This window comes from Peromyscus leucopus, chromosome 2 (genome assembly GCF_004664715.2).
Source record: "Peromyscus leucopus breed LL Stock chromosome 2, UCI_PerLeu_2.1, whole genome shotgun sequence".
In the NCBI taxonomy this organism is placed as follows: domain Eukaryota; kingdom Metazoa; phylum Chordata; class Mammalia; order Rodentia; family Cricetidae; genus Peromyscus; species Peromyscus leucopus.
The window spans coordinates 143041634-143062591 of record NC_051064.1 but is presented as its reverse complement, the minus strand read 5'-3'; the positions used below and the strand labels follow the sequence as shown (position 1 = coordinate 143062591).

The following is a 20958-nucleotide window of genomic DNA, read 5'->3' as shown; positions in this document are numbered from 1 at the left end:
CAGCAGATCAGGATGCTTGCCGCCAAGCCTGATGGCCAGAGTTCAATCCCTGGGACCTGACTCCTCAGGTTGTCCTCGCATCTCCACATGAATGCTAGGCACATGCATGCCTACTCATACATGCTACATGCCCCCTTCCAACACACACACACACACACACACACACACACACACACACACACACACACACAAAGATGGTGAACCAGGTATGGCCTATGAACGGCAGTTCATCCATCCCATTCTACAGATGTGGACATCAGTGTTCTGAGAGGTTGGTGATACTCTGACTGCCACACAGCTATTTGGATAAAGAATCAAAAGCAGGAGCCTTCCAATGAGTCTGGCTCCTGTTTACTGAGCATCTACTACACACCATGCACGGGACTAAAAGCCCCCATCATCTCATGAGTCAGAGGCAGGCACAGTGACACCTCCTGTTCGGAGTGGGGACACACGTAGAATTAACTAGAGCGGGGATTTGTATCTAAAACCAGAGTGTGACATCTTAACATTCTTGCTGTCCTCACCAGTCACCTCTCTAGACCAAGTGTGGTTCAGCCATGTTCTTAAGGAACTTTTATGGTGGACTTTGCTCCCTGGAAGATAAACAGTTCGGAAGGAAGTAGGAAAAGGACTCCAGTCTCTCCCCTGTGGGATTTGTTTGGCTTTTCTCTCCATGCAGGCCCAGATGAGCACTTCTCAGGAAACTCAGCAGTCTCTGCAGCAGGAGCACCTGGCCGAGAAGGAGAAGCTGAACAAGGAGAAGCTGGAACAAGAGGAGAAGCTGAAAGCCAGAATCCAGCAGCTGACGGAAGAGAAGGAGGTAAGGTGGCCTGTGGCAGTTCCTTTGAGCCTGGGTCACTGGGGGCTTTGGGTTGAAGCCCTTCCTGATTGGTATACTGGTTCTAAGTGAGTTACATGGGGTGAATGATTGGGTCCTAAACCCACAGCAATGAACTGGAAAGATGGCTCAGTGGTTAAGAACATTGGCTGCTCTTGCAGGGGACTGGGGTTTGCTTTCCAGCACCCACATGGCAGCTCATAACCATCTGTAACTCCAGTTCCAGGTGGGTCTAATGCCCTCTTCTGGCCTCTGTGGGTACTACACACAGATAGTACACATACATGCAGGCAGAACACCCATACAAGTAAAAATAAATAAATCTTTGAAAAGAAAAAAAAGTCACAGAAAAATCAACTGGAAAAGGAAGGCATGTTGACATTTTGGGAAATGCTACTCTATTTATTTTGTATTACAGTTGACTATACAAATAGGAGTCGTTACTGCCAATCCTGGTTTGTTCCTGGTTTGTATAAGCAAAACCGATTTCAGGTCACACCAGCCTTTTTTTCTCTAGATATGTAGCTGGGAAAACAAACTGGCCCAAACTGTGGCTCACCCTTTTAGAACCCAGGCCAATTAGAAAGCCCTGCAGCAATGTCTACACGCTAAGGTGCAGTGGACCGTCAGAGGGTCTGTTTGAGATGCAGAGTCCAGGTCACAGTTCTGACAGCCCCCTAGAGGGTCGTGACACCCCAGATCTGCATTCTAGACACAGTGTTGGGTACCTGAGGCTTTCTCAGAGATGTCCCAAGGAAAGCAACTCTAATCAGATGTTTTATTAAACATGGTCTATGTCACAGACCTGAACTCACAGCTGTGATCACCTTCACAAAGTCTGTGCAAGTCTGGGCCTGTAAACGTCCTGTCAGGGAGGGACAAGGAGCCTGCTGTAGCCTGAATCTTAAAAGGTCTTATTAATAAAAACAAACCTGGAGCCAGGGATTGGGGTGATTGCTGAAAGATCAGAAAAGCAGAACAAGCCACAGCCAACCTCACCTCGACAATTCCTCAGCTGATTTTGTTTCCTCAGACTGAAAGCCTCTGAATCCTCATCTGAATGGATCTCAGCTGAACTGCTGCTAAAAGCTAAAAGCTTAAAAAAAAAGGCTCTAGTTCCTAGTTCTCATCCCTTGTATACCTTTCTGCTTCCTGCCATCACTTCATGGGGTTAAAGGCATGTGTCACCATCCCTGGCTGTTTCTAGTGAGGTTTTGAACTCACAGAGATCTGCCTGTCTCTGCCTCTAGAATGCTAGGATTAAAGGTGTGTGCTATCACTGCCTATGTTGTGAGACCCCCAAGCAAGACCACCACAGAGCCGATATCTGATGCAAAACACACAGGGGGTTATTGATAACAAGCAAGCCTGGACTTGGTCCGTGTCTAACATCCGACACAGCGGGTGGAGGAGGACGGCCCTGAGCTCTCAGGATGAGGGTTTTGTAAAGGGAAAAACTCGCAAGCAGGGTGGTACAAGCCTTGGCGTCATATGATTGGGTGAGGGTTTGTAACCTTTGAATATACTGGTTGGGGGTTACAGTTACCATTTTGGGGCAGTCTTGGACAAGTCCCAGGCTCTGTCCTTGAACTGCCATGGGGGCTGGCTGGCCTCGCATGTTCACACTGACCCATGCATGTAGCTCTAAGTTGGTGAGGGGTCCCAGACAGTAAACAACTGGCTGAACCTTGAGCAGTCAGAATACGTGCAGAAAGATAGCTACTACAAGGACTAAGTCATGCCCCCCACCCCAAAACTGCTTGCTCAAGTCTCAGGAAACTGAGACTGAGGCCTGATCTCTGAGAGAAGACTGACAGCCTGTTACGGCGTCTGCTTGGTCCTTTTAAACCTATGTTTAATATAGTGGCTGTTCTGTTCTCTGACCCCCAGATGAGTTTATTGAGGTGCACAATATATCAACCACAGCACACAAGGCCCTGCCCCTCTCTGGGGATCCATAGGCAATTAATGATTGATTGGAAAGACAGAGAGACAGAAACAGAGAGACAGAGAGAGAAGAAAAAGAGAGAGAGTTTCTTCAGTGGTGTAGCCAGTGGGCCAGTGGACAGAGAGAGGAATTTCTTCTGTGGCAGGTGCCCCGCCCCGCCCCCCCCCCCTTGCTCCTGTAAGCAAGATCTGAAGGCACAAATTGAGTCACAAGGAAAGAGAAGTGGGGGGGGGGAGATGGGGGAGGAAGAGAGAGAGAAAGAGGGAGGAGAGAGAGAAAGAGTGGAGGGTACAAAGTACAATGGGGAGTACTTGAGAAGAGGAAAGGGATCCGAGAAAATCCCGGAGGGGAAAGAGAGGGGCATGGGGGTGAATACGACCAAAATACATTATATACGTGTGTTTAAATGTTACAATGAAACCCATTATTATTTATAATTAATATGTGCTAGTAAACAAGCATTTGAGACAAAGTAGTCTGGGCCCACACTCAAGACCTATTGCGTCAGACTCTGTGGAGAAGGTAGAGAATGTGTTTCTGAAGCCAGTTCTCTTCATTCTCCCGGGTCACACTTGAGGACCTGCCGTACGTTCTGATTCCTTCTTCGCTCTCCTCCTCCGTCAGTGGCTCGTGACCCCATGGCTCGGCCACATTTGGTCACTTAGGTTCTGAGGACAAATGTGGGAATGTAGCTCAGGCTCTGGGGTTGGTAACATTCCAAAGCACAGCCACAGTTGGTAGCCACAGTCAGGGTGGGCGTGGAGAGCCGGGCACATGGTACGCTTCTTCCTACCTGCTGCCTCCATCTCCTCTCCTCAGTGAAGGACGAGGCCCCCCACAGCATTGCCACCTCTGTTGGCTCCAGTTCAGTGACTCCCGACTGGGACAGTCCGTCTCTGTCACAGGTACCTGCTCTCTCCAATACATTATAACCCCTCTCCAACCTCCAGTCCACATCCAGCTCCTTTGGGATCTCTGTCTCCTCCCTCTGCCTTTTCTTTTTATTAGTTACTCAGCGTGTGTGTGTGTGTGTGTGTGTGTGTGTGTGTGTGTGTGTGTGTGTGTGTGCGTGTCTGTCTGTGTGTCTGTGTGTCTGTAAGGCTGAGGACAGTGGCATTCAGTTCCCTCCTTCCACAATGTGGGTCCTGGGAATTGAACTCAGGTCATCAGGTTTTGCGGTAGACGTCTTTACCATCTCACTAGCCCCCTTCTGCCTTTTGTGGAGTGGAGGATATAAAATGGGGGAACCAACAGCCGAAACGTGTGCATGACCCTTGCAAAGGCAGGATTAATGATGGCTGCTGTGTTTATCAGCCTTCTCCTTGCTGTGATAGAACGCCTGAGGTTTTTAAATTAAAAAAAAAAAAGTCCTAAAGAAGGAAGGATCCTCAAAAAAAGTATTTGTGTACACAACAATGGGTTTCATGATGACATTTTTGCACCTATATAACATTCTACTTTGACCCTGTTCACCCCATTACCCTTGCATGTCCCCCCTCAGTCCCCCTCTCCCCCAAATAGTCCCCTTGACTTGCATGTCACACTCTACAATCTACATTCCACAGATGTGGAAAAACCATGAAATAGGGTTGAACATGGTGACTCACGCCTTTAATCCCAGCAATTGGGAGGCAGAAGCAGGCAAATCTTTGGGGGCTAGAGGCTAACCTGGTCTACATAATAAGATCTAGGCCAGCCAGGAATACATAGGAGACCCTATCTCAAAAAAAAAAAAAAACACTCAGCCAGGCAGTGGTGGTGCACGCCTTTAATCCCAGCACTCAGGAGGCAGAACCAGGCAGATCTCTGTGAGTTCAAGGCCACCCTTGGGCTACAGAGTGAGTTCCAGGAAAGGCACAAAGCTATGCAGAGAAACCCTGTCTCGGAAGAAAAAAAAAAAAAAACTCACCATGCTTAAAGTAAAGTAAAGGTATAAGTTAGTGTTAGATTTGAAGCTCCTCATGGAACCTGTGGACCAAAGCTTGGACCTACCTCATCAGTCCCACATATGAGAGAAAACATGATGTTGGTCTTTCTGGGTCTGGTTTCTTTCACTTAACATGGTGATTTCCAGTGCCACCCATTTCTCTGCAAACACTACAATTCCATTCTCCCCTACGGCTGCTTTATGCATCACGACACATTTTCTTTCCATGCCTGTTTGCCTGCTGAGGGGTGGCCAGCCTGTTCCATGTCTTGGCTGTTACGAATGGTCCGGCGACAGATGTGGATGTGCAGGCATCGCTGGCTTCGATTCACTCAGAAGCTGGGTCATAGGGTAGTTGTGTTTAGCTTTTTAAGAGGAAGGAAGGGTTCACGTGTTTGCTGGACCCTGTGCACTTTGCAGAACATTATGGGGTCAGGAGCATGTGGCAGAGAGGACTCCGAACTTCATGGTGGACAGGAAGTAGAGAAAGGAGAAAGGATGAGGAACTAGTATAGATGCCCTGCTGACCAACTTTCTGCTACTAGGCCCCACATCCTAAAGTTTCCAGAACCTTCTAAGATGGCAGCACAGGTGGAGACCAAACACGTTCAGCAGGAACCTGTGTTTCAGATTCAAACCACAGAAGCAAAATTCACAGTGGTAGATTTTTGGAGAACAACTGGATGGAGGAAAAATAAATCAAAAAACAAACCTTTCGTTCCACAGAGAGAAGTAAACCCAAATGCTCCTTCTTGCTCCTGCTTCCTGACTGACATCCCCACTTAGCACCAGCCCTTCCCAGCCCTGTGGCAGGTTGTTTGAATTAGGGGTTGGCTGTTTCCCTTTGGGGATGTGAGGCCTTAGCCAGCATGGCACCCACCCCCAAAGTCACCAGCCTGCTCCTTCTCAGCCCTTGTAAAATTGTTCCTGATAGACGGCATTTGAAGTGCTGCTTCAAACCCCTTAAATGTAGAAACCTCGGACAGAGTACCAGCCGGACAAAGTGACATCCTCACCCAGACAGACTGCCACTGTCATGTGCATCCTGGCTCCCAACCAGCTGGACCCCAGAGATTCATCTGAAAGAAACTTTGTGGGCCTTAGTCCTGGTGTGTGTGTGTGTGTGTGTGTGTGTGTGTGTGTGTGTGTGTGTAGACATGCTCGTGTCATGGCCCATGTTGGAAGGTCATAAAACAACTTTCAGGAATCAGCATTCTTCTTCCATGTGGCTCTCAAATACTAAACTCAGGTTGTCAGGCTTGGCCAGCAAGCCTCTTTACCCACTGAACTATCCTACCAGCCCTTCCTTGTTCTTTGAGACAGGGTCTCTCTCTGGCCTAGAACTTGCCAGATAAGCTAGACTATCTGGCCAGTAAGCCCCAGGAATCTGCCTGTCTCCTTCTCCACAGGACTGGGATTACAAGGGCACACCACCATGCCTGGCTTTTTTTTTTTTTTTTTCCTTTTCTGTGTCTCTGCATGTGATATATATGCCTGTGGTCATGCATATTCATATGCATGTGGGATGTACATATGTATGCAACTGCAAGTGCCTATGTGAGTCCAAATGCGTACATGCGTGTGCACTGAAGTGTGGAGGCCCTGGAGTCCTCCGTGATCACACTCCACCTTATTGATTGAGTTGGGGTCTCTCGGTGGAGCCCAGAGCCCAGAGGACAGCTAACTCCAGCTTGCTCCAGGGCTCCCTCTTCTCTGCTTGCAGAGCTCTGTAATCACAGGCAGCCCGCCACACCCACCCAGCACTAATGTGGGTGCTGGGGACCTGAGCTCTGGTTCTCTCACTTGCGAATTTCACCTGCTGTGGAGTCTCTCCAGCCCCACACCTGTTTCTAAGTGAATGCTGGGCATCAGCTCAGCTCCTTGTGCTTTGGAAACAAGTGCTTTACTGACAGACCGGGCCATCTCCCGTCACCGTCCAGGCTTTTAAGTGACCCTTCCTCCTCTACTCTGTCTCTAAAAATACACGAGTTTTAGCTCATCCCTCAGCCTCCCTCCAAAGAATCCTGGATGCTCTGGGAACTTTTTTTTTTAAGTGGCCAAAGAAATGCCAAGCTCAGTCATCAATCCAGCACTGTCATTCAAGGCATGCAGTTTGTCAGGGTCCCTCTGAAGTTCTCACACAGACCTGCTTCTTTGGAGCCTACTGAGTCATTGGATCCTCTGCCCGGACCCGCGTGAGGCATGCTAAGGACGGAAGAGCAAACCAGGCAGAGCCCAGGGAGAGGTTACTTCCTGCCATGGCAACAGGTAGACTCAACAACAGGGGTTGGCTTGCAGGCTTTGGAGGAGAGCATCACTCGGGAGAAACACAGAGCACAGGAGGCACTGGAGAAGGCACAAAGTCGAGTCTGTGATCTGGAGAGCCACTTGGCCTGTCAAAAGGAGGTACACCCAGCTGGTGGAGGCCTGCTAAAGGGATTGCGGGGGAGATGGAAGAAGGGTGGGGCATGGGGGCGCTGTCCTGTGCTGTTTGTCCTGGCCTGGGCTCTACAATTGGGAGAAGGATAGAGGACTTGGAGAGAGCCATGGAGATGTAGCCTTGCAGACCAGTTGAGAAAAAAAAAATGTGATGTGATAAGCCAGGTATGGTGGCTCCTGCCCATCACCCTGACACTAGGAAGCTGAGAGGATCACTGTGAGTTTGAGGCCGATGAAGGCTATTGTACAAAGGCTCTGTCTCATGGGTGACAGCATAAAGTACAGGCTGAGACAGGGTGGGGCAGCACTCACACAGGTCTGCCCCGAAACATGGAATGGAGAATGACAGAATCTTGAGAGAACGATTCAACAACATCCTAAACTCACCCATCTTCAGAACCAGTACCCAGAAGTTTTCTTCAGCCCTGGGCAGAAGGATGCCCAGGGCTTGCAGAAAGTCTTTCTTAGGATGGGATGAGTCAAACTCTTTCTGGCCAAAAGGTGGCCACCATCAACCCATCTCTTCCCATAACAGTCCAGATGTTGAAGAGCCAGGCACCAGCTCCTATGTCCTTCCCAGCCACCATCCCACTCCACCCTGGTCCCCTGTCATGCACAGCAGGATGGGAGCAGCCTGGCTTGCACCACCTCCTCATGCTCGCTTTATGCTCCAGAAGTCACCGACCTGTAGTTCATTGGATGACAGGGTCTGCAGATGTGTTGTTATACCTAGAATGTTTTACTTCAGACTCCGAAAATGTATTTGAAAACCCAGATCTCCATTCTCTCTTGAAAAGTCAAAAAAAAACTCTGGCCTTCATTTCCTCTTGGGGAGACAAGGAGGGGGGGGTGGTTCTGGAATAGATCCCGGCAGCCGCAGCTGGGTGGTCCTCTGAGCTTCTGCGCTCTCCTAAGCTTTGAAGTTTGCAGTTCACCACCTGTCCTCTTTCTACCAAACACCATCCTTCAGGCATGGAAGTCTGGGAAGGGGCGTTCCCCTCCCTCATGAAAGAGGGATGCTGTTTCTGTGGATGTGCCCAGACTCTAGCTCACAGGAAAACTCCGATACATCGTCAGTTTGCATTTAGCCTGCGGCCAGTCTCAGACCCCTGATCCGTTGACACATGTGCCTTCGATAATCCCTCAGTCCTGAAGGGTACAGGCTTTGTAGCCACACAGGATGCGAGTTTGAGTCTATCAATACCTCCCTTCTTGGAAGGGAGCCATGAAGGCTAGAGATAAAGCACAGCCAAGCGTTTGACCCAGAAGTGTCACTGATCTGTGGTAGCTGTCATTGTTATCACTACAGCCAGGTCTCCCGGCGCTTGGGCATGCCCCCCCCCCCCCCCACCCTCCCCTGCGCCCTCCCTCCCACCCCTGCTTCCTAACAACCCACCTTCTTCAAGTAGAGTGCTTGTCTGCCCTCCACAAGAGAGAAAGTATCCCCCTGCATACAAGTCCACCCAAACAATTAGATGTGACCCAGGGAGATGTTTACATGTGGTTTCTCACACAGCGGTTCCTCAGCACTCTGTAAACAGTGTCACCAAGGTTTGCCTTGAGTCCTGTCTCCAGGCAGGGTGAGGAGGTGCTGGTGGGTGCGTTGGGTCTCCATGGAGTCATTTAAGTCAGACGGCATTCAGGAATCAACAAGGGCTGGCCAGGCCCTTGAATTTAGAGATTCCAAGGTGACAGACAGGGTGTGTCAGAAAAATGTAAGCCTCTGGGCCAGGTGTGGTGATACACAGCTGTAATCTCTACTCACACAGCGGAGACAGATGGATCTCTGTGAGTTTGAGGCCAGCCTGGTCTATATGCAGAACTGTAGACCAACCAGGGCTACAACATAAGACTCTGCCTTAAAAAAAAAAAAAAAATTAAGCATCACACAAAGGGGATCTGGCATTGGTTAAACCAGTCCTTGGGGGTCAGGCCACCTCTGATAAGGCCTGGCTGTAGTTTCTTCCCAGAAAGAATTGAGCCACCTCGGGGGTGGGGGTGGGGTGGGGTGTCTTTTGTTCATTTGTTTGTTTCTTGGGTTTTTGGTTTTGGTTGTTGGTTGTTGTTTTGTTTTGTTTTGTTTTGTTTTGACAAAGGATCTGTTAGCCTAGGCTGGCCTCCAACTCACTATACAGCCAAGGATGACCTCTGAAGTCCTGATCCTTCCTCCACCTCCAGGTGCTGGGATCAGAGACATGAACCACATAAAACTGTCTCCATGTAGCTCCTGGCCATCTCCCGAGATTAAATGCCTTCCAAAGGCTAATTCCCTCCTCTTATGGAGTCCAGTAGAAATCACATTGCAAGTTCCAAACACCTGATGCCCAGCTGGGCCCTGGAGGGAGGCCCTTTGAAAGCCGAGGCCACACTTTTCTCGGGATCTCAGTTACTGTGCCAGGACCACAATCTCGATCCTCGTGGGGGTGAAATCTGCAGTGAGTCCATTAGCAGAGTAACCGCAGCAAGAAATGGACCAGATGAAATTCTGTGGCTAGGGACTGCAGCATACTAACCCAGAGCTCTTCCCTGGTCCCAGCGCGTCCCTGCAAGGCTCGTGAACCTTCCAGGAGGTGGTGACTGGCTCATTCATCCCCTCACCTCCATTCTTCAGAAACTTGTTTCCCTAGTTGGTGATTCCACCATCCGCGGGACTCTTCTGCCTCAGAACTTGGGCCCCTCCGCCTGCCGGTCTCCTCCCAGAGCCCCTGCACATAGCCTGTGTGTTTGCTCTGTTCAGGACCCTGGCCTCCCTGTTGACAGACCGTGGGGCCCTGTACCCTCATCTCTTCTGGCCCCTGGTTCCCTTGTCTATAAAATGGGTTCCTAGCAGCAGCTCCTGTAGGGGTGCTCTGGGGGTGAGGTCATCCTGACGGTGACATCCGTCTTAGCTTGGACGCTGGTATTGTTGGCCGTGCCTTTCAGGTCTTGGAGGACAGTGTGGCTCATGAGAAAAGGAAAATGCGGGAAGTGCTGGAGGCAGAAAGGAGGAAGGTACAAGACCTGGAGAATCAGCTGACCCAGCAGAAGGAGGTAGGAGCAGCCAGGGCCCTCCGGGAGGACAGCCAGCCAGGTGTGCCTGACAGCCCAGCAGCCCCAGGGTCACCCTGCTGCAGCACCTGTCCGGGAAGTGGCCAACACCTGCCACCCACTAGCCAGCCAGGGAGGATCCCTGGAGCTCAGACCCAGGGCCTCAGAAAAATGGAAATCGAAATGATCTCTTTGTGGGACAAAAGTCACTGACCGTAAAGTACATACCGTTCTTCTCTGAAGCTGCCAGGGGTTGTGGCTGCTGGAATAGGAAACATGTTCCCAGCACTGTCACTCTGCTCCACCTCCCGAAAGCCAGGGACTTTCCAGGGTGAACCTGCCCTGGTGCCAACACCTACCAGGTTAGACAGTGTCAGCACCCAGGGGTGGGACTGATGCCAGCCTGGGAGCCAGAGAGGAGGAGCCCCTCCTTCCTTTATGCTCCTGTGACTAACTGAGACACGGCTTCCTGCTCCCCAGCCTCATCACTTCCTCTCACCTCACATCCTGGCAGGCACCTTGTTCCCTGAGTTCTTGCCCCAGACCCCGAGTCACTGGTTCCATGGTGACTTGGCTTCCCCTTGCAGTGAGTCTGCCCTCTGTCTTAGTCACTGTTCTGTGGCTGTGAAGAGACACCATGACCAAGGCAACGCTTGTAAAAAGAAAACATTTAATTGAGGGCTTGCTTACAGTTTCATTGGGTTAGTCCGTTATCATCATGGGCGGAGGGCATGGCGGGAGCATGGCACTCACCACGGTGCTGGAGCAGTAGCTGAGAGTTACAGCCTGATCCAAAGGCAGAGAGCGAGAGACTGGGCCTGGAAAGCCCACAGCCAGTGACACACCTCCTCCAACAAGGCCACACCTGCATGAGCCTATGGGGTGGGGGTGGGGGTGCAGGTGGGGGTGGGGGTACTCTTGCTCAAACCACCACCCTCTTGCTTCTGCTCCCCCTGAAATCCCTCTTTGACTTCCAGATCTCAGAGAGCATCACCCACGAGAGACTCAAAATTCGAGACACCCTAGAGAAGGAAAAAAGGAGAATACAGGACCTGGAGAATCGCCTGACCAAGCAAAAAGAGGTACGAGTCTCAGGGACGAGAGAGACCCATTGCTCCCATGGACCTGCCAGGCCCTGCAGCCAGGCAGTCAGGGTTCAAATCCTTCTTCTGCTGGGGGACTTTAGGAAAGTTACTTGCTGTCTCTGGACCGTGATGCTCCCACATATGAAATAGGTCGATCTCATTCTGTGGTGAGACAAAACTGTTGATCATAGCACACAGACAGACCCACACAGTGTGTGACTGTTACAAGTTCCTGGCTCAGAATTGCGGGGTGGGGGTGGGGGGCGGCTCCATACCCAGAACTCCCAAACCTTTCCTTTCACCCACTTCTTCCACTGTACTTCAGCTTTGTGTAGAGTAAGGCAGGGGTGACAGAGAGGGGACATCCAGTCATCTCCATGTCCCTTCCTGACAGCTTGTCACAGCAGTCATGACCTTCCAAATCTGTTAAGATACACACACACACACACACACACACACACACACACACACACACACACCTTGGCCAATATCTTAGTCAAAGTAAGTGAGCAACACCAAACTTGGCAATTGTGAGTTAGATTTAAATGCATTGAAAGGATCTTCAGGGCCTGCTGGTCTTAGAAGGTGTCTGTGCATCCATTCTATGTGGTTTTCTTTTTTTTTTTTAATTTTATTTATTTATTATATATACAGCATGTATGACTACAGGCCAAAAGAGGGCACCAGATCCCATTATAGATAGTTGTGAGCCACCATGTGGTTGCTGGGAATTGAACTCAGGACCTCTGGAAGAGCAGTCAGTGCTCTTAACCTCTGAGCCATCTCTCCAGCCCTCTATGTGGTTTTCTTTAAACACAGGCACCCACACATTGTCATGCATGTGTTTTGAGTGCCCTGGATATAGGGTGGATCTGGAATCTGTATTTTGTTTGTTTTTGTTTTTGAGACAGGGTTTCTCTGTGTAGCCCTGGCTGTCCTGGAGCTCCCTCTGTAGACCAGGCTGACCTCGAACTCATAGAGATCCACCTGCCTCTGCCTCCCAAGTGCTGGGATTAAAGGCGTACGCCACCATTGCCCGACTGGAATCTATGTTTTTAAGAAGCTACCAGAATGACTCTGGAGCATTTGGAACACCACCACCAAAGGAGAAACAATGTCAACAAAGCTCTGGGATGGCACAGCTACTCTGGACCCCACTTAGATGGGAGGCCTTAACTGATGGATGAGTGTCCAGAGGAGGCAGAATCCAGCAAAGTAAGGCAAGCAAGGCCCAAGAACTCATGGCTGCCACACTCCCATGTGGGGGCCTGAAGCTCAAACTGAGAACTGACCATGGGAGCGGTCTCTTTACTTTATTTCCCGAATAATGCACCCTGGAATGCTGGAGAATGAGTCAGTAAGTGTGGGTGAAGAAGAGAATTTAAACTGTTTAGAGAAGATAGGCTAGTAATGAGACTAATGTAATATATATATACATATATATGTATATATATAATGAAACACATATACACATATATACATATATATGTATGCACATATACATACATATACATATCACACACACATGTGTATATCAGGGCTGGAGAGATGGCTCAGCAGTTAAGAGCACTGGCTGCTCTTACAAAGACCCTGGATTTGATTCCTGTCACTCACATGGCAGCTCAAACCATCTATAACTCCAGTTCCAGGGGATCTAATGCCCTCTTCTGGCCTCTACCGGCCCCAGGCACACAAGTAGTATACAGACATAAAATACCCACACACATGAAATAAAAGTTGTAACTAGAATTTTCCTGCCTTGCCCACCATCAGGACAAATCTCTGTCACCGGCCAGTCCCACAGCCGCTTAGACCCAACCAAATAAACACAGAGACTTATATTGCTTACAAACTGTATGGCCATGGCAGGCTTCTTGCTAACTGTTCTTATATCTTAAATTAATCCATTTCCATAAATCTATACCTTGATACGAGGCTCGTGGCTTACTGGCATCTTCACAGGCTGCTTGTCATGGCGGTGGCTGGCAGTGACTACTTCTGCCTTCCTGTTCTTTCTTTTCTCCTCTCTGTTAGTCCCGCCTATACTTCCTGCCTGGCCACTGGCCAATCAGTGTTTTATTTATTGACCAATCAGAGCAATTTGACATACAGACCATCCCACAGCAAAAAGTAAATCTTGTAAGTATGTCATGAATCAGTACATAAACTACAATTTTATTCCAGCAGTCACAGGGCAAGGAACCCCTGCTAGTTGTGCAGTCACCACACAAAGGTAGCGCACACACAGCAGGGCTGTGAGTGCAAGCCTGCAATCGCAGCCTCTGAGGAGGCTGAGGCAGTTCAAGTCCAGTCTGGGTTGCAGAGAGCTCAAGGCTGGCTTGGAAACTTGGAAAGACCCAGTCTCAAAATCAAAAGTAAAAAGAAAGCTTAGAGTTCAAAGATACAGCGCTTGCCTAGCATGTGCAAGACCCTGGGTTCGAGCCCACAGCAAAAATGTCAAACAAGCACATGGAGACAAAGTCCCTCCAGGTGCCAACCCCACCAGGGCTCCACTGAGGGAGACCCCAGGTGGCGGGTGACAGCAATCACATCAGGAGGAGCAGTAACGCCCCACCCCGAGGGGACCACCATGCACCAGGACAGAGCACACCCTCGAGTGTGGCTCTGGCAGATATTCTGCAGGCCAACTCTCCCACCCCAAACCCAGGAAACAAAAACGAAAATGGACAGGTTAAAAGCTTCTACCGAGCAGAGAGAACAGTGTGCCGACGCATCTCCCAGATTGGGCAGGAAAGACTTGCAGACACAGGTCTGGTTCATCTCTAAACCATCTGAGGAATCCAGGTAGCTCAGTGGAAAGACAGCCAGCGGCCCAGCCGAGACACACAGGTACCTGACAAACTGGCTTGTTTTGTTTTATGGTACTGGGGAGTGGAGCCCAGGACCTCACACAAGCTGGCCAGGTGCTCTTCCACTGAGCCACATCCAACTTTTTTATTTTATTTTATTTTTGAAATGGGGTCTCACTAACTTGCCCAAATTGACCTCAAACTCACTATGTAATCCAGGTTGGCTTCAATTCTACCATCCTCCTGCCTCTCAGCCTTTCAAGTAGCTGAAATTATAGGCTGACACTACCACACCTGGCCTGAGTAGCTATTTTTCTTTGGTCATTTTATTTTTTATGTGTGTATGGGTATTTAACCTGCATGTGTGTCTGGTGCCAGCAGAGGCCAGAAGAGGCCATTGCTGGAGTTACAGATGTTTGCCAGCTACCTACCATATGAGTGCTGGGAATCGAATCAAACCCGGGCCCTCTGGGAAAGCAGCCAGTGCTCTTAACCACCGCACTGTCTCTCCATCCGTTGTTTTCAAAAGGAAGATTAAAAAAAAAAAAAAAAAAACCTAGCGGATACATGGAAGGGGAAGACTCCAAGGCTGTCAGAATAGCCAGTTTCAGAAAGATAACCAGGGCACTTAGCTCAGCTGGTAGAGTGCTTGCTTGGTATGCCCGAAGCCGTGAGTCCATCCCCAGGAGCTCATAAACCTGGCTTGATGGCACACACCTGTTATCCTAGCACTTGGGAATTAGAGGTAGGAGAATCAGAACTTCAAGGTCATTCTTAGCCACTGAGGGAATTCAAGACCAGCCTGAGCTACATGGGACCCTATCTCAAAGAAGGAAGGAAGGAAGGAAGGAAGGAAGGAAGGAAGGAAGGAAGGAAGGAAGGAAGGAAGGAAGGAAGGAAGGAAGAAGAAAGAGAGAGAGAGAGAGAGAAAGAAAGAAAGAAAGAAAGAAAGAAAGAAAGAAAGAAAGAAAGAAAGAAAGAAAGAAAGAAAGAAAAACAACCCTACTCAGACCTAGAGCCTATTTGCACACAATTTTATTTGTATTCACAGTAGAGCAATCAAAAAGTTGATGTCAAGCTGGCCAAGGTGGCGCACACCTTTAATGCCAGCACTCAGGAGGCAGAGGCAGGTAGATCTCTGAGTTCCAGGCCAGCCTGGTCTACAGAGTGAGTTCCAGGACAGCCAGGGATACACAGAGAAACCCTGTCTCAAAAAAAAAATAATAATAATAATAATAAGTTGATGTCACAGGCAAACAGGTAAAAGAGAGAAAATATAAAAGAAAAATAGCTCCAGCTCTGTGGGTGTGGAGCAAAGCTGGCCAACACCGAGTCTTCTCTAGACCTATGAGCATGAAGTAAAGATGGCCGACCTAGGCCTTTACAGTATCTGTGGATAATGGAGCAAAGATGGCTGACAGCCGTTAACCGCACACTGGCCAGCTTCATGGTGCAGGTTTTCAGGGACACCTGGAGGAATCTATGAGCGGTTCCATTTCTACATCCTCTTAGGCAAAGTCAGTTGTCCCATGAAGTCCCTCAATGTGATGTCAAGCCCCTCACAAAGCCTCGGACACAAAGATCAGGAAGTGATTCCCAGTGGAGTGCAGGGACAGCCTGGGAGCAGTAGTGCTTGCATTTTTCTTTTTCTAAAAGGTACCTGTTTTCTTTTCTGATCACAAATGAGCTCCATTCCCTCTAGAGTATTTGACAAATACAGGAAATCGCTCAGAAGAGCCTCAACATTGACGCTGCTTCTGCAGAGCAGAGCTATCACTGCTGACATTCGGATGTGATGCTGTCTGGGATGCCTTTGTGCTGTTACTATAAACGTGGGTGATGCTAAGTCCTTACCAAAACAGTGGCAAGGGCCTACTGCTCCGGGAACTATTTTGATCCATTAGGTATTTCTCAAACATCCCCATGTCACTGAAGAATGTCCTGCATCTGCCCTGGGTGGACAGACCCTGGGTTGTTGGTCCCTCCCTCTGTTAGGTTTGGGTTGTTTCCCACTTTTCCTGGGTATAGGAAATGATTGGTGGCATGTGCCTGTAATTCCAGCACTCAGGAGGCCAAGACACAGTTCAAAAACCAGCCTGGGCTGTTGCAACTTTGTCATTAAAAAAACAATTATAATAATAACAACAACGAATAAATACATAAGTAAAAGATGCTTGGCTGAACAATTGCATGTTCTGCTCTCCATCCTTGGGAGAAAGTGCTGTCTGTGAGGGTAGCTGCTGGTCCCCAGGATGTAAGCGTCCTCGCTCACAGTCCCTGCTGCCACTTGACCTCCCCCTCCCCCCGCCCGGAAATGATAAGCTGATCCACACTAGCAACAGCAGTTTGTGAGAGCGCCCAGGACTGTGTCTCGAGATTATATTCATGGGGCTGTGGTGGTAGCTCAGCCAAGCAAGCATGATGAGCGGAGTTCAGTCCCCAGAAACCACATCGAAAAGCCAGGCCTGGGAGAGAGAGCTCTGGGAGGCAAAAACAAAGATTCCTGATGTCCGCTGCCCAGTTAGTCTAGCCTAATTGATAAGGTCCAGGCCAGCGAGAGCCCCTGTGTCAAAAGACACCTGAGGTTGTCCTGGGGCCTCCATGCTCGCCACACACACACACACACACACACACACACACACACACACACCTGTACATACATGTGCACCCATGCATACTCACATCCACATTTAAAAAAAAAAAATGTTTGAGATCTCAGGATAGGGCCTGGCAGGAGCCCATTCTCCAGTCCTTGGAGGAGGGTCTCCAAGGGGACAGTGGATTGTGATCAAGATGGCCGAAGGGGTTTCCAGGGGATGCATGAGCTATGCCGAGGACTTGGCAGCTGGGATCTTTCTGGCCAGGGACCTGGAGTGCAAGGGGGAACAGAGTGTCTCCAGGGCAGGTCATGTGGTGAAGGGTGAAGGCACTTAGCACATTTATCCTGGAAAACAGATTTAGAGAGAGACATGCCAACCCTCCTCAAATATTTAAAGGGCTGTCTCATAAAAGAGAAATAAAACTGAGTCAAAGGCTCTGGGTGACAGAATGGAGCTCAAAGACCAGAAATCAAGAGACAGGTCTCCGCTGATGATAAAAAAAAAAAAAAAAAAAAAAAAAAAAAGAGTTCTGCAGTACTTGGAGCCTTCCAGAAAATCCTTGGGCTTTGGACTTAAGAAGCACCAACAGACTGGAGTCTGTGTCCTTGCCAACGGCTCAGGGAGGAAGGGGAGAGGAATAAATATTTAATTCCAGACATTGCTAATTTGGTGTTTGCTGGTTTTCTAGGAGATAGAATTAAAGGGGCAAAAGGAGGACATCTTAAATACTAAATTAAACGACGCCCTGGCCCTGCTAGGCGAGGCGCAGCAGATGAAGACAGCCGAGAGTCTCAAAGCCGAGAACCTTGCCCTCAAGTTAAAAGAAACGTTAGCCGAGCTCGAAACAACCAAGACAAAGATGGTGGGTTGATCTGAAAACGGTGAGCTTCCCCCACGGAACCGCAGCGTGTGCTAGCTCGTATTCTAGCAACCTGACACACACGCCATCTGGGAAAGGGAACTGCAGTTGAGAAAATGCCGCCTCCAGACTGACCTGCGGGAAAGCCTGGGTTGCATTTTCTTGGTTGATGATTGATGACTGATGTGGAAGGGCCCTGCTCGATTGTGGGCAGTGCCACCTCTGGTCCTGGGCTCTATAGGAAAACAGGCTGAGCAAGCCGAGGGGGAGCAAGCCAGTAAGCAGCACCCTTCCATGGCCTCTGCATCAGCTCCTGCCTCCAGGTTCCTGCCCTGCTTGAGTTCCTACCCTGGCTTCCCTCAGCAGTGGAGGGTGACCTCAGAGTGGTGAGCTGAAATGAACCCTCTCCTCCACAAATCACTTTTGTCTGCGGTGTGTCAGCACAGCTATAGAAATCCTAACTATGACACAGTGGCAGGAGAATGCAGGGGTGGGGGGTGGGCAAGGTTGAGACCTGGCCTGCCCAGCCTCCGGCTGCTGACATTCCAGGCCAGGCACCTTTCTTCTCAGGGACTGTCCTGTGCTCTGTGGACAGTAAACAGCATTCTCCCCACCCCCAGCTGAGAAAGACCCTACCAAATGTCCCTTAGAGGCAAAAATCACCCCTGTTGAGAAATATCATCTTGCTGGACCTGGTGATACAGGGTTGTAATCCCAGCTACCCTGGAGGCTGAGGAAAAAGAAACACACATTCAAGGTCTGCCTGGGCAACAAAGTGAGTTCAAAGCCCAGCAGGGCAACTTGATTAGGACCCTGTCTCTAAATAAAATGAATTTGGGGATCTGGAGAGATTGCGAAACATCCACACTTACGGAGAGCCGGGAGGGCCGCTGTTCAGCATATCCATAGAAAGGAGAGCAGGGAGGAAGACGGGGCTGGAGGGGCTGGGGTGGAGGCGTCAAAAGGGCTCAGAAAGCAGAGGGTGGTCACAGGTGGGGTCTGCTTTTCTGTCCAAGAGGCTTGTTGGTCATTTTAGTTTATAAGAATTGCGTGCACGCTTGTAATCCCAACAGTGGGGAGACAGAGACTGTCAGATCCTGGGGCTCAGTGACCAGCCTAGCCTACATGGTAAGTTCCTGGTCAGGAAGAGACCCTGTCTCAGTACAAGGGGTGGATGCCGCTAAGGTTGTCCTGACCTCCACGCACAGGACACACACACACATACAAAGAAATACACATCAGCTTGCTTTTCTTTTTTTTTCTCATCCAACTGTTTATCCATTCACTAATTCTTGTTTTCCTTTTTCTTTGGTTTGATTTGGTTTGGGTTGGGTTTTTTGTTTTGTTTTGTTGGTTTTTCAAGACCGGGTTTCTCTGTGTAGCCCTGGCTGTCCTGAAATAGCTCTATAGATGAGGCTGGCCTTGAACTCACAGAGATCTGCCTGCCTCTGCCTCCTGCGTACTAGGATTAAAGGCATGCGCCACCACCGCCCGGCTCACTAATTCTTTTTTAAAGATGTATCTATTTTTATTTTATATGCATGGGTGTTTTGCCTGTATCTGTGTCTGTATCTGTGCACTACATGTGTGCCCGGTTCCCATGGGGGGCAGAAGAGGGTGTTGGACCCCCTGGAACTGAAGTTACAGATGGTTGTGAGCCACCATGTGGGTGCTGGGAATCGAATCCAGGTCTCTGGAAGAGCAGCCAGTGCTCTCAACATCTGCATCTAGATGCTGTGGGCAAGGCTTCTGCTATGTGGGGCTGAGGGACTCTCAGGAGAAAGAAAACAAGAAACCAAGACCATTTCAGGTGCTGATAAAGGTCTCGGGAAAAAGAAAACAAATAAAATAGAAATTGCCTGGGACTCATCCATGAATACATGTCCAGGAAGATTCCTTGAAGGAGGTAATGTTAGCTGGAGCCGAGACCTGGAAGACAGACAGGTCAGCCATACAGGAAAGAAAGGGAGAAGGATGCCAGCAGGAACATGTGAGCAGAGGCTCTCAGGCAGGATGCCATCTAGCACCGGTGCGTGCAAAGGAGGAAGATGGCTGCCATCGAATCCCGCTCCTGAGACCACATCTCCCTCAATGCTCCCCCAGATCATGACAGAGGATCGGCTGAGGCTGCAGCAGCAGTCGATGAAGGCCCTGCAGGATGAACGGGAATCCCAGAAGCATGGCTTCGAGGAGGAAATCATGGAGTACAAAGAACAGATCAAACAGCACTCGCAGACCATCGTGAACCTTGAGGAACGGCTCTACCAAGTGACTCAGCACCACAGGAAAATAGATGGGGAGATCGCAACACTAAAAGACAATGAGCCAGGTAGGGCTGGGGCTGTGGGAGAAACCCGGTGTCTAGAAGCTCCTGCGTGGCCGCAGACTGGGCCCCATAAGAGCTCCCTCACTCTATGTTGGCCCCTTTTGCTCCTCAGTGCACATGATGCTAGAAGCCCTCCGAGGCCTAAGGGAACCAAAGCAACAACAATGAATTAGGACATCCTTTATGCTAACCCAGTGAGCCGGTGAGGCACACGGGCAGCCAGAGCTATTAGTGGAGTTGTCTTTTCCACATGAAAACATCAATCTGGGGCCCTCTCTGTGCCACTGGCCGCTGTGACCTTACTAACAGCTCTCCTGGGCAGCCAGGACTGGCCTCCTACAAAATAAACCCAAAGAAGCTAAAAACAGCGATCAGAGGTATTCGGCTCACTCACCCTAAATGACCTGGGTCACTCATGACAGACACTAAGCTCTGAGTGGAAAGTTCTGGAAGCCGAGGCCTCAGGCCCTAGGTCTCAGCGTCAGCACTGTTGGTGTTTGGCGCTGGATAAGCTTTGCTTGGGGGCAGGGTGCCTGCTTTAGCTACATCCCTGACCTCCACGACTGGCCTCATCCCCCCCCCCCCACATGGCCAAGTATCTCCAGACATAGCCAAAGTCCTCCCAGAGGAGAGCTAGCCTCTGGTGGGAGATACGGAGGTGAACTCAGGCTTGCCTCGTGTACCATTCCTGTTCTGCCCTTACTTGAACATCTATGATACCCCAACTTCCTATCATGGAGATCCGTGATAGACAAGCCAACCGCTATCCCTGTGAATAACCAAGTTAGGGCCCTGACAGTGACTTGGAGTAAGCGAGCTTCCCCCCGCCCCCCCAACAAGGACGCAGAGCAGGCTCTGTCTCCTAAGCCAGAATCCAGGTAAGAGTGAGGATACTCAGTGGGTCCTGAGGGTGACAGCGTCTTTGTCATTTCCGCCCGTAGATAAGTGTCCGCCATAAAACAGGCATCAAACAAGCGTTTGTTGAGTGAGTAAATGATTGAGTAAGAGTTGAAAAGCAGAGGACAGTGGACTAAGGAGTCAGCAGGGAAGATGGGAAGCCAGAAACCATGGATTCTTTAAAGATTTTTGTCTAGAA

General features: G+C 49.7%; 1 protein-coding gene across 1 annotated transcript in view; it reads left to right on the top strand.

The window, feature by feature from the left end:
• Positions 1-20958, top strand: part of Fhad1 (forkhead associated phosphopeptide binding domain 1) — a 124136-nt gene that overhangs the window by 72090 nt on the left and 31088 nt on the right. Inside the window, 6 exon segments of the mRNA XM_028880667.2 lie at positions 683-823; positions 7015-7122; positions 10078-10185; positions 11160-11264; positions 17366-17539; positions 19640-19865. Of these exon segments, the coding sequence (XP_028736500.1) occupies positions 683-823; positions 7015-7122; positions 10078-10185; positions 11160-11264; positions 17366-17539; positions 19640-19865 (862 nt within the window).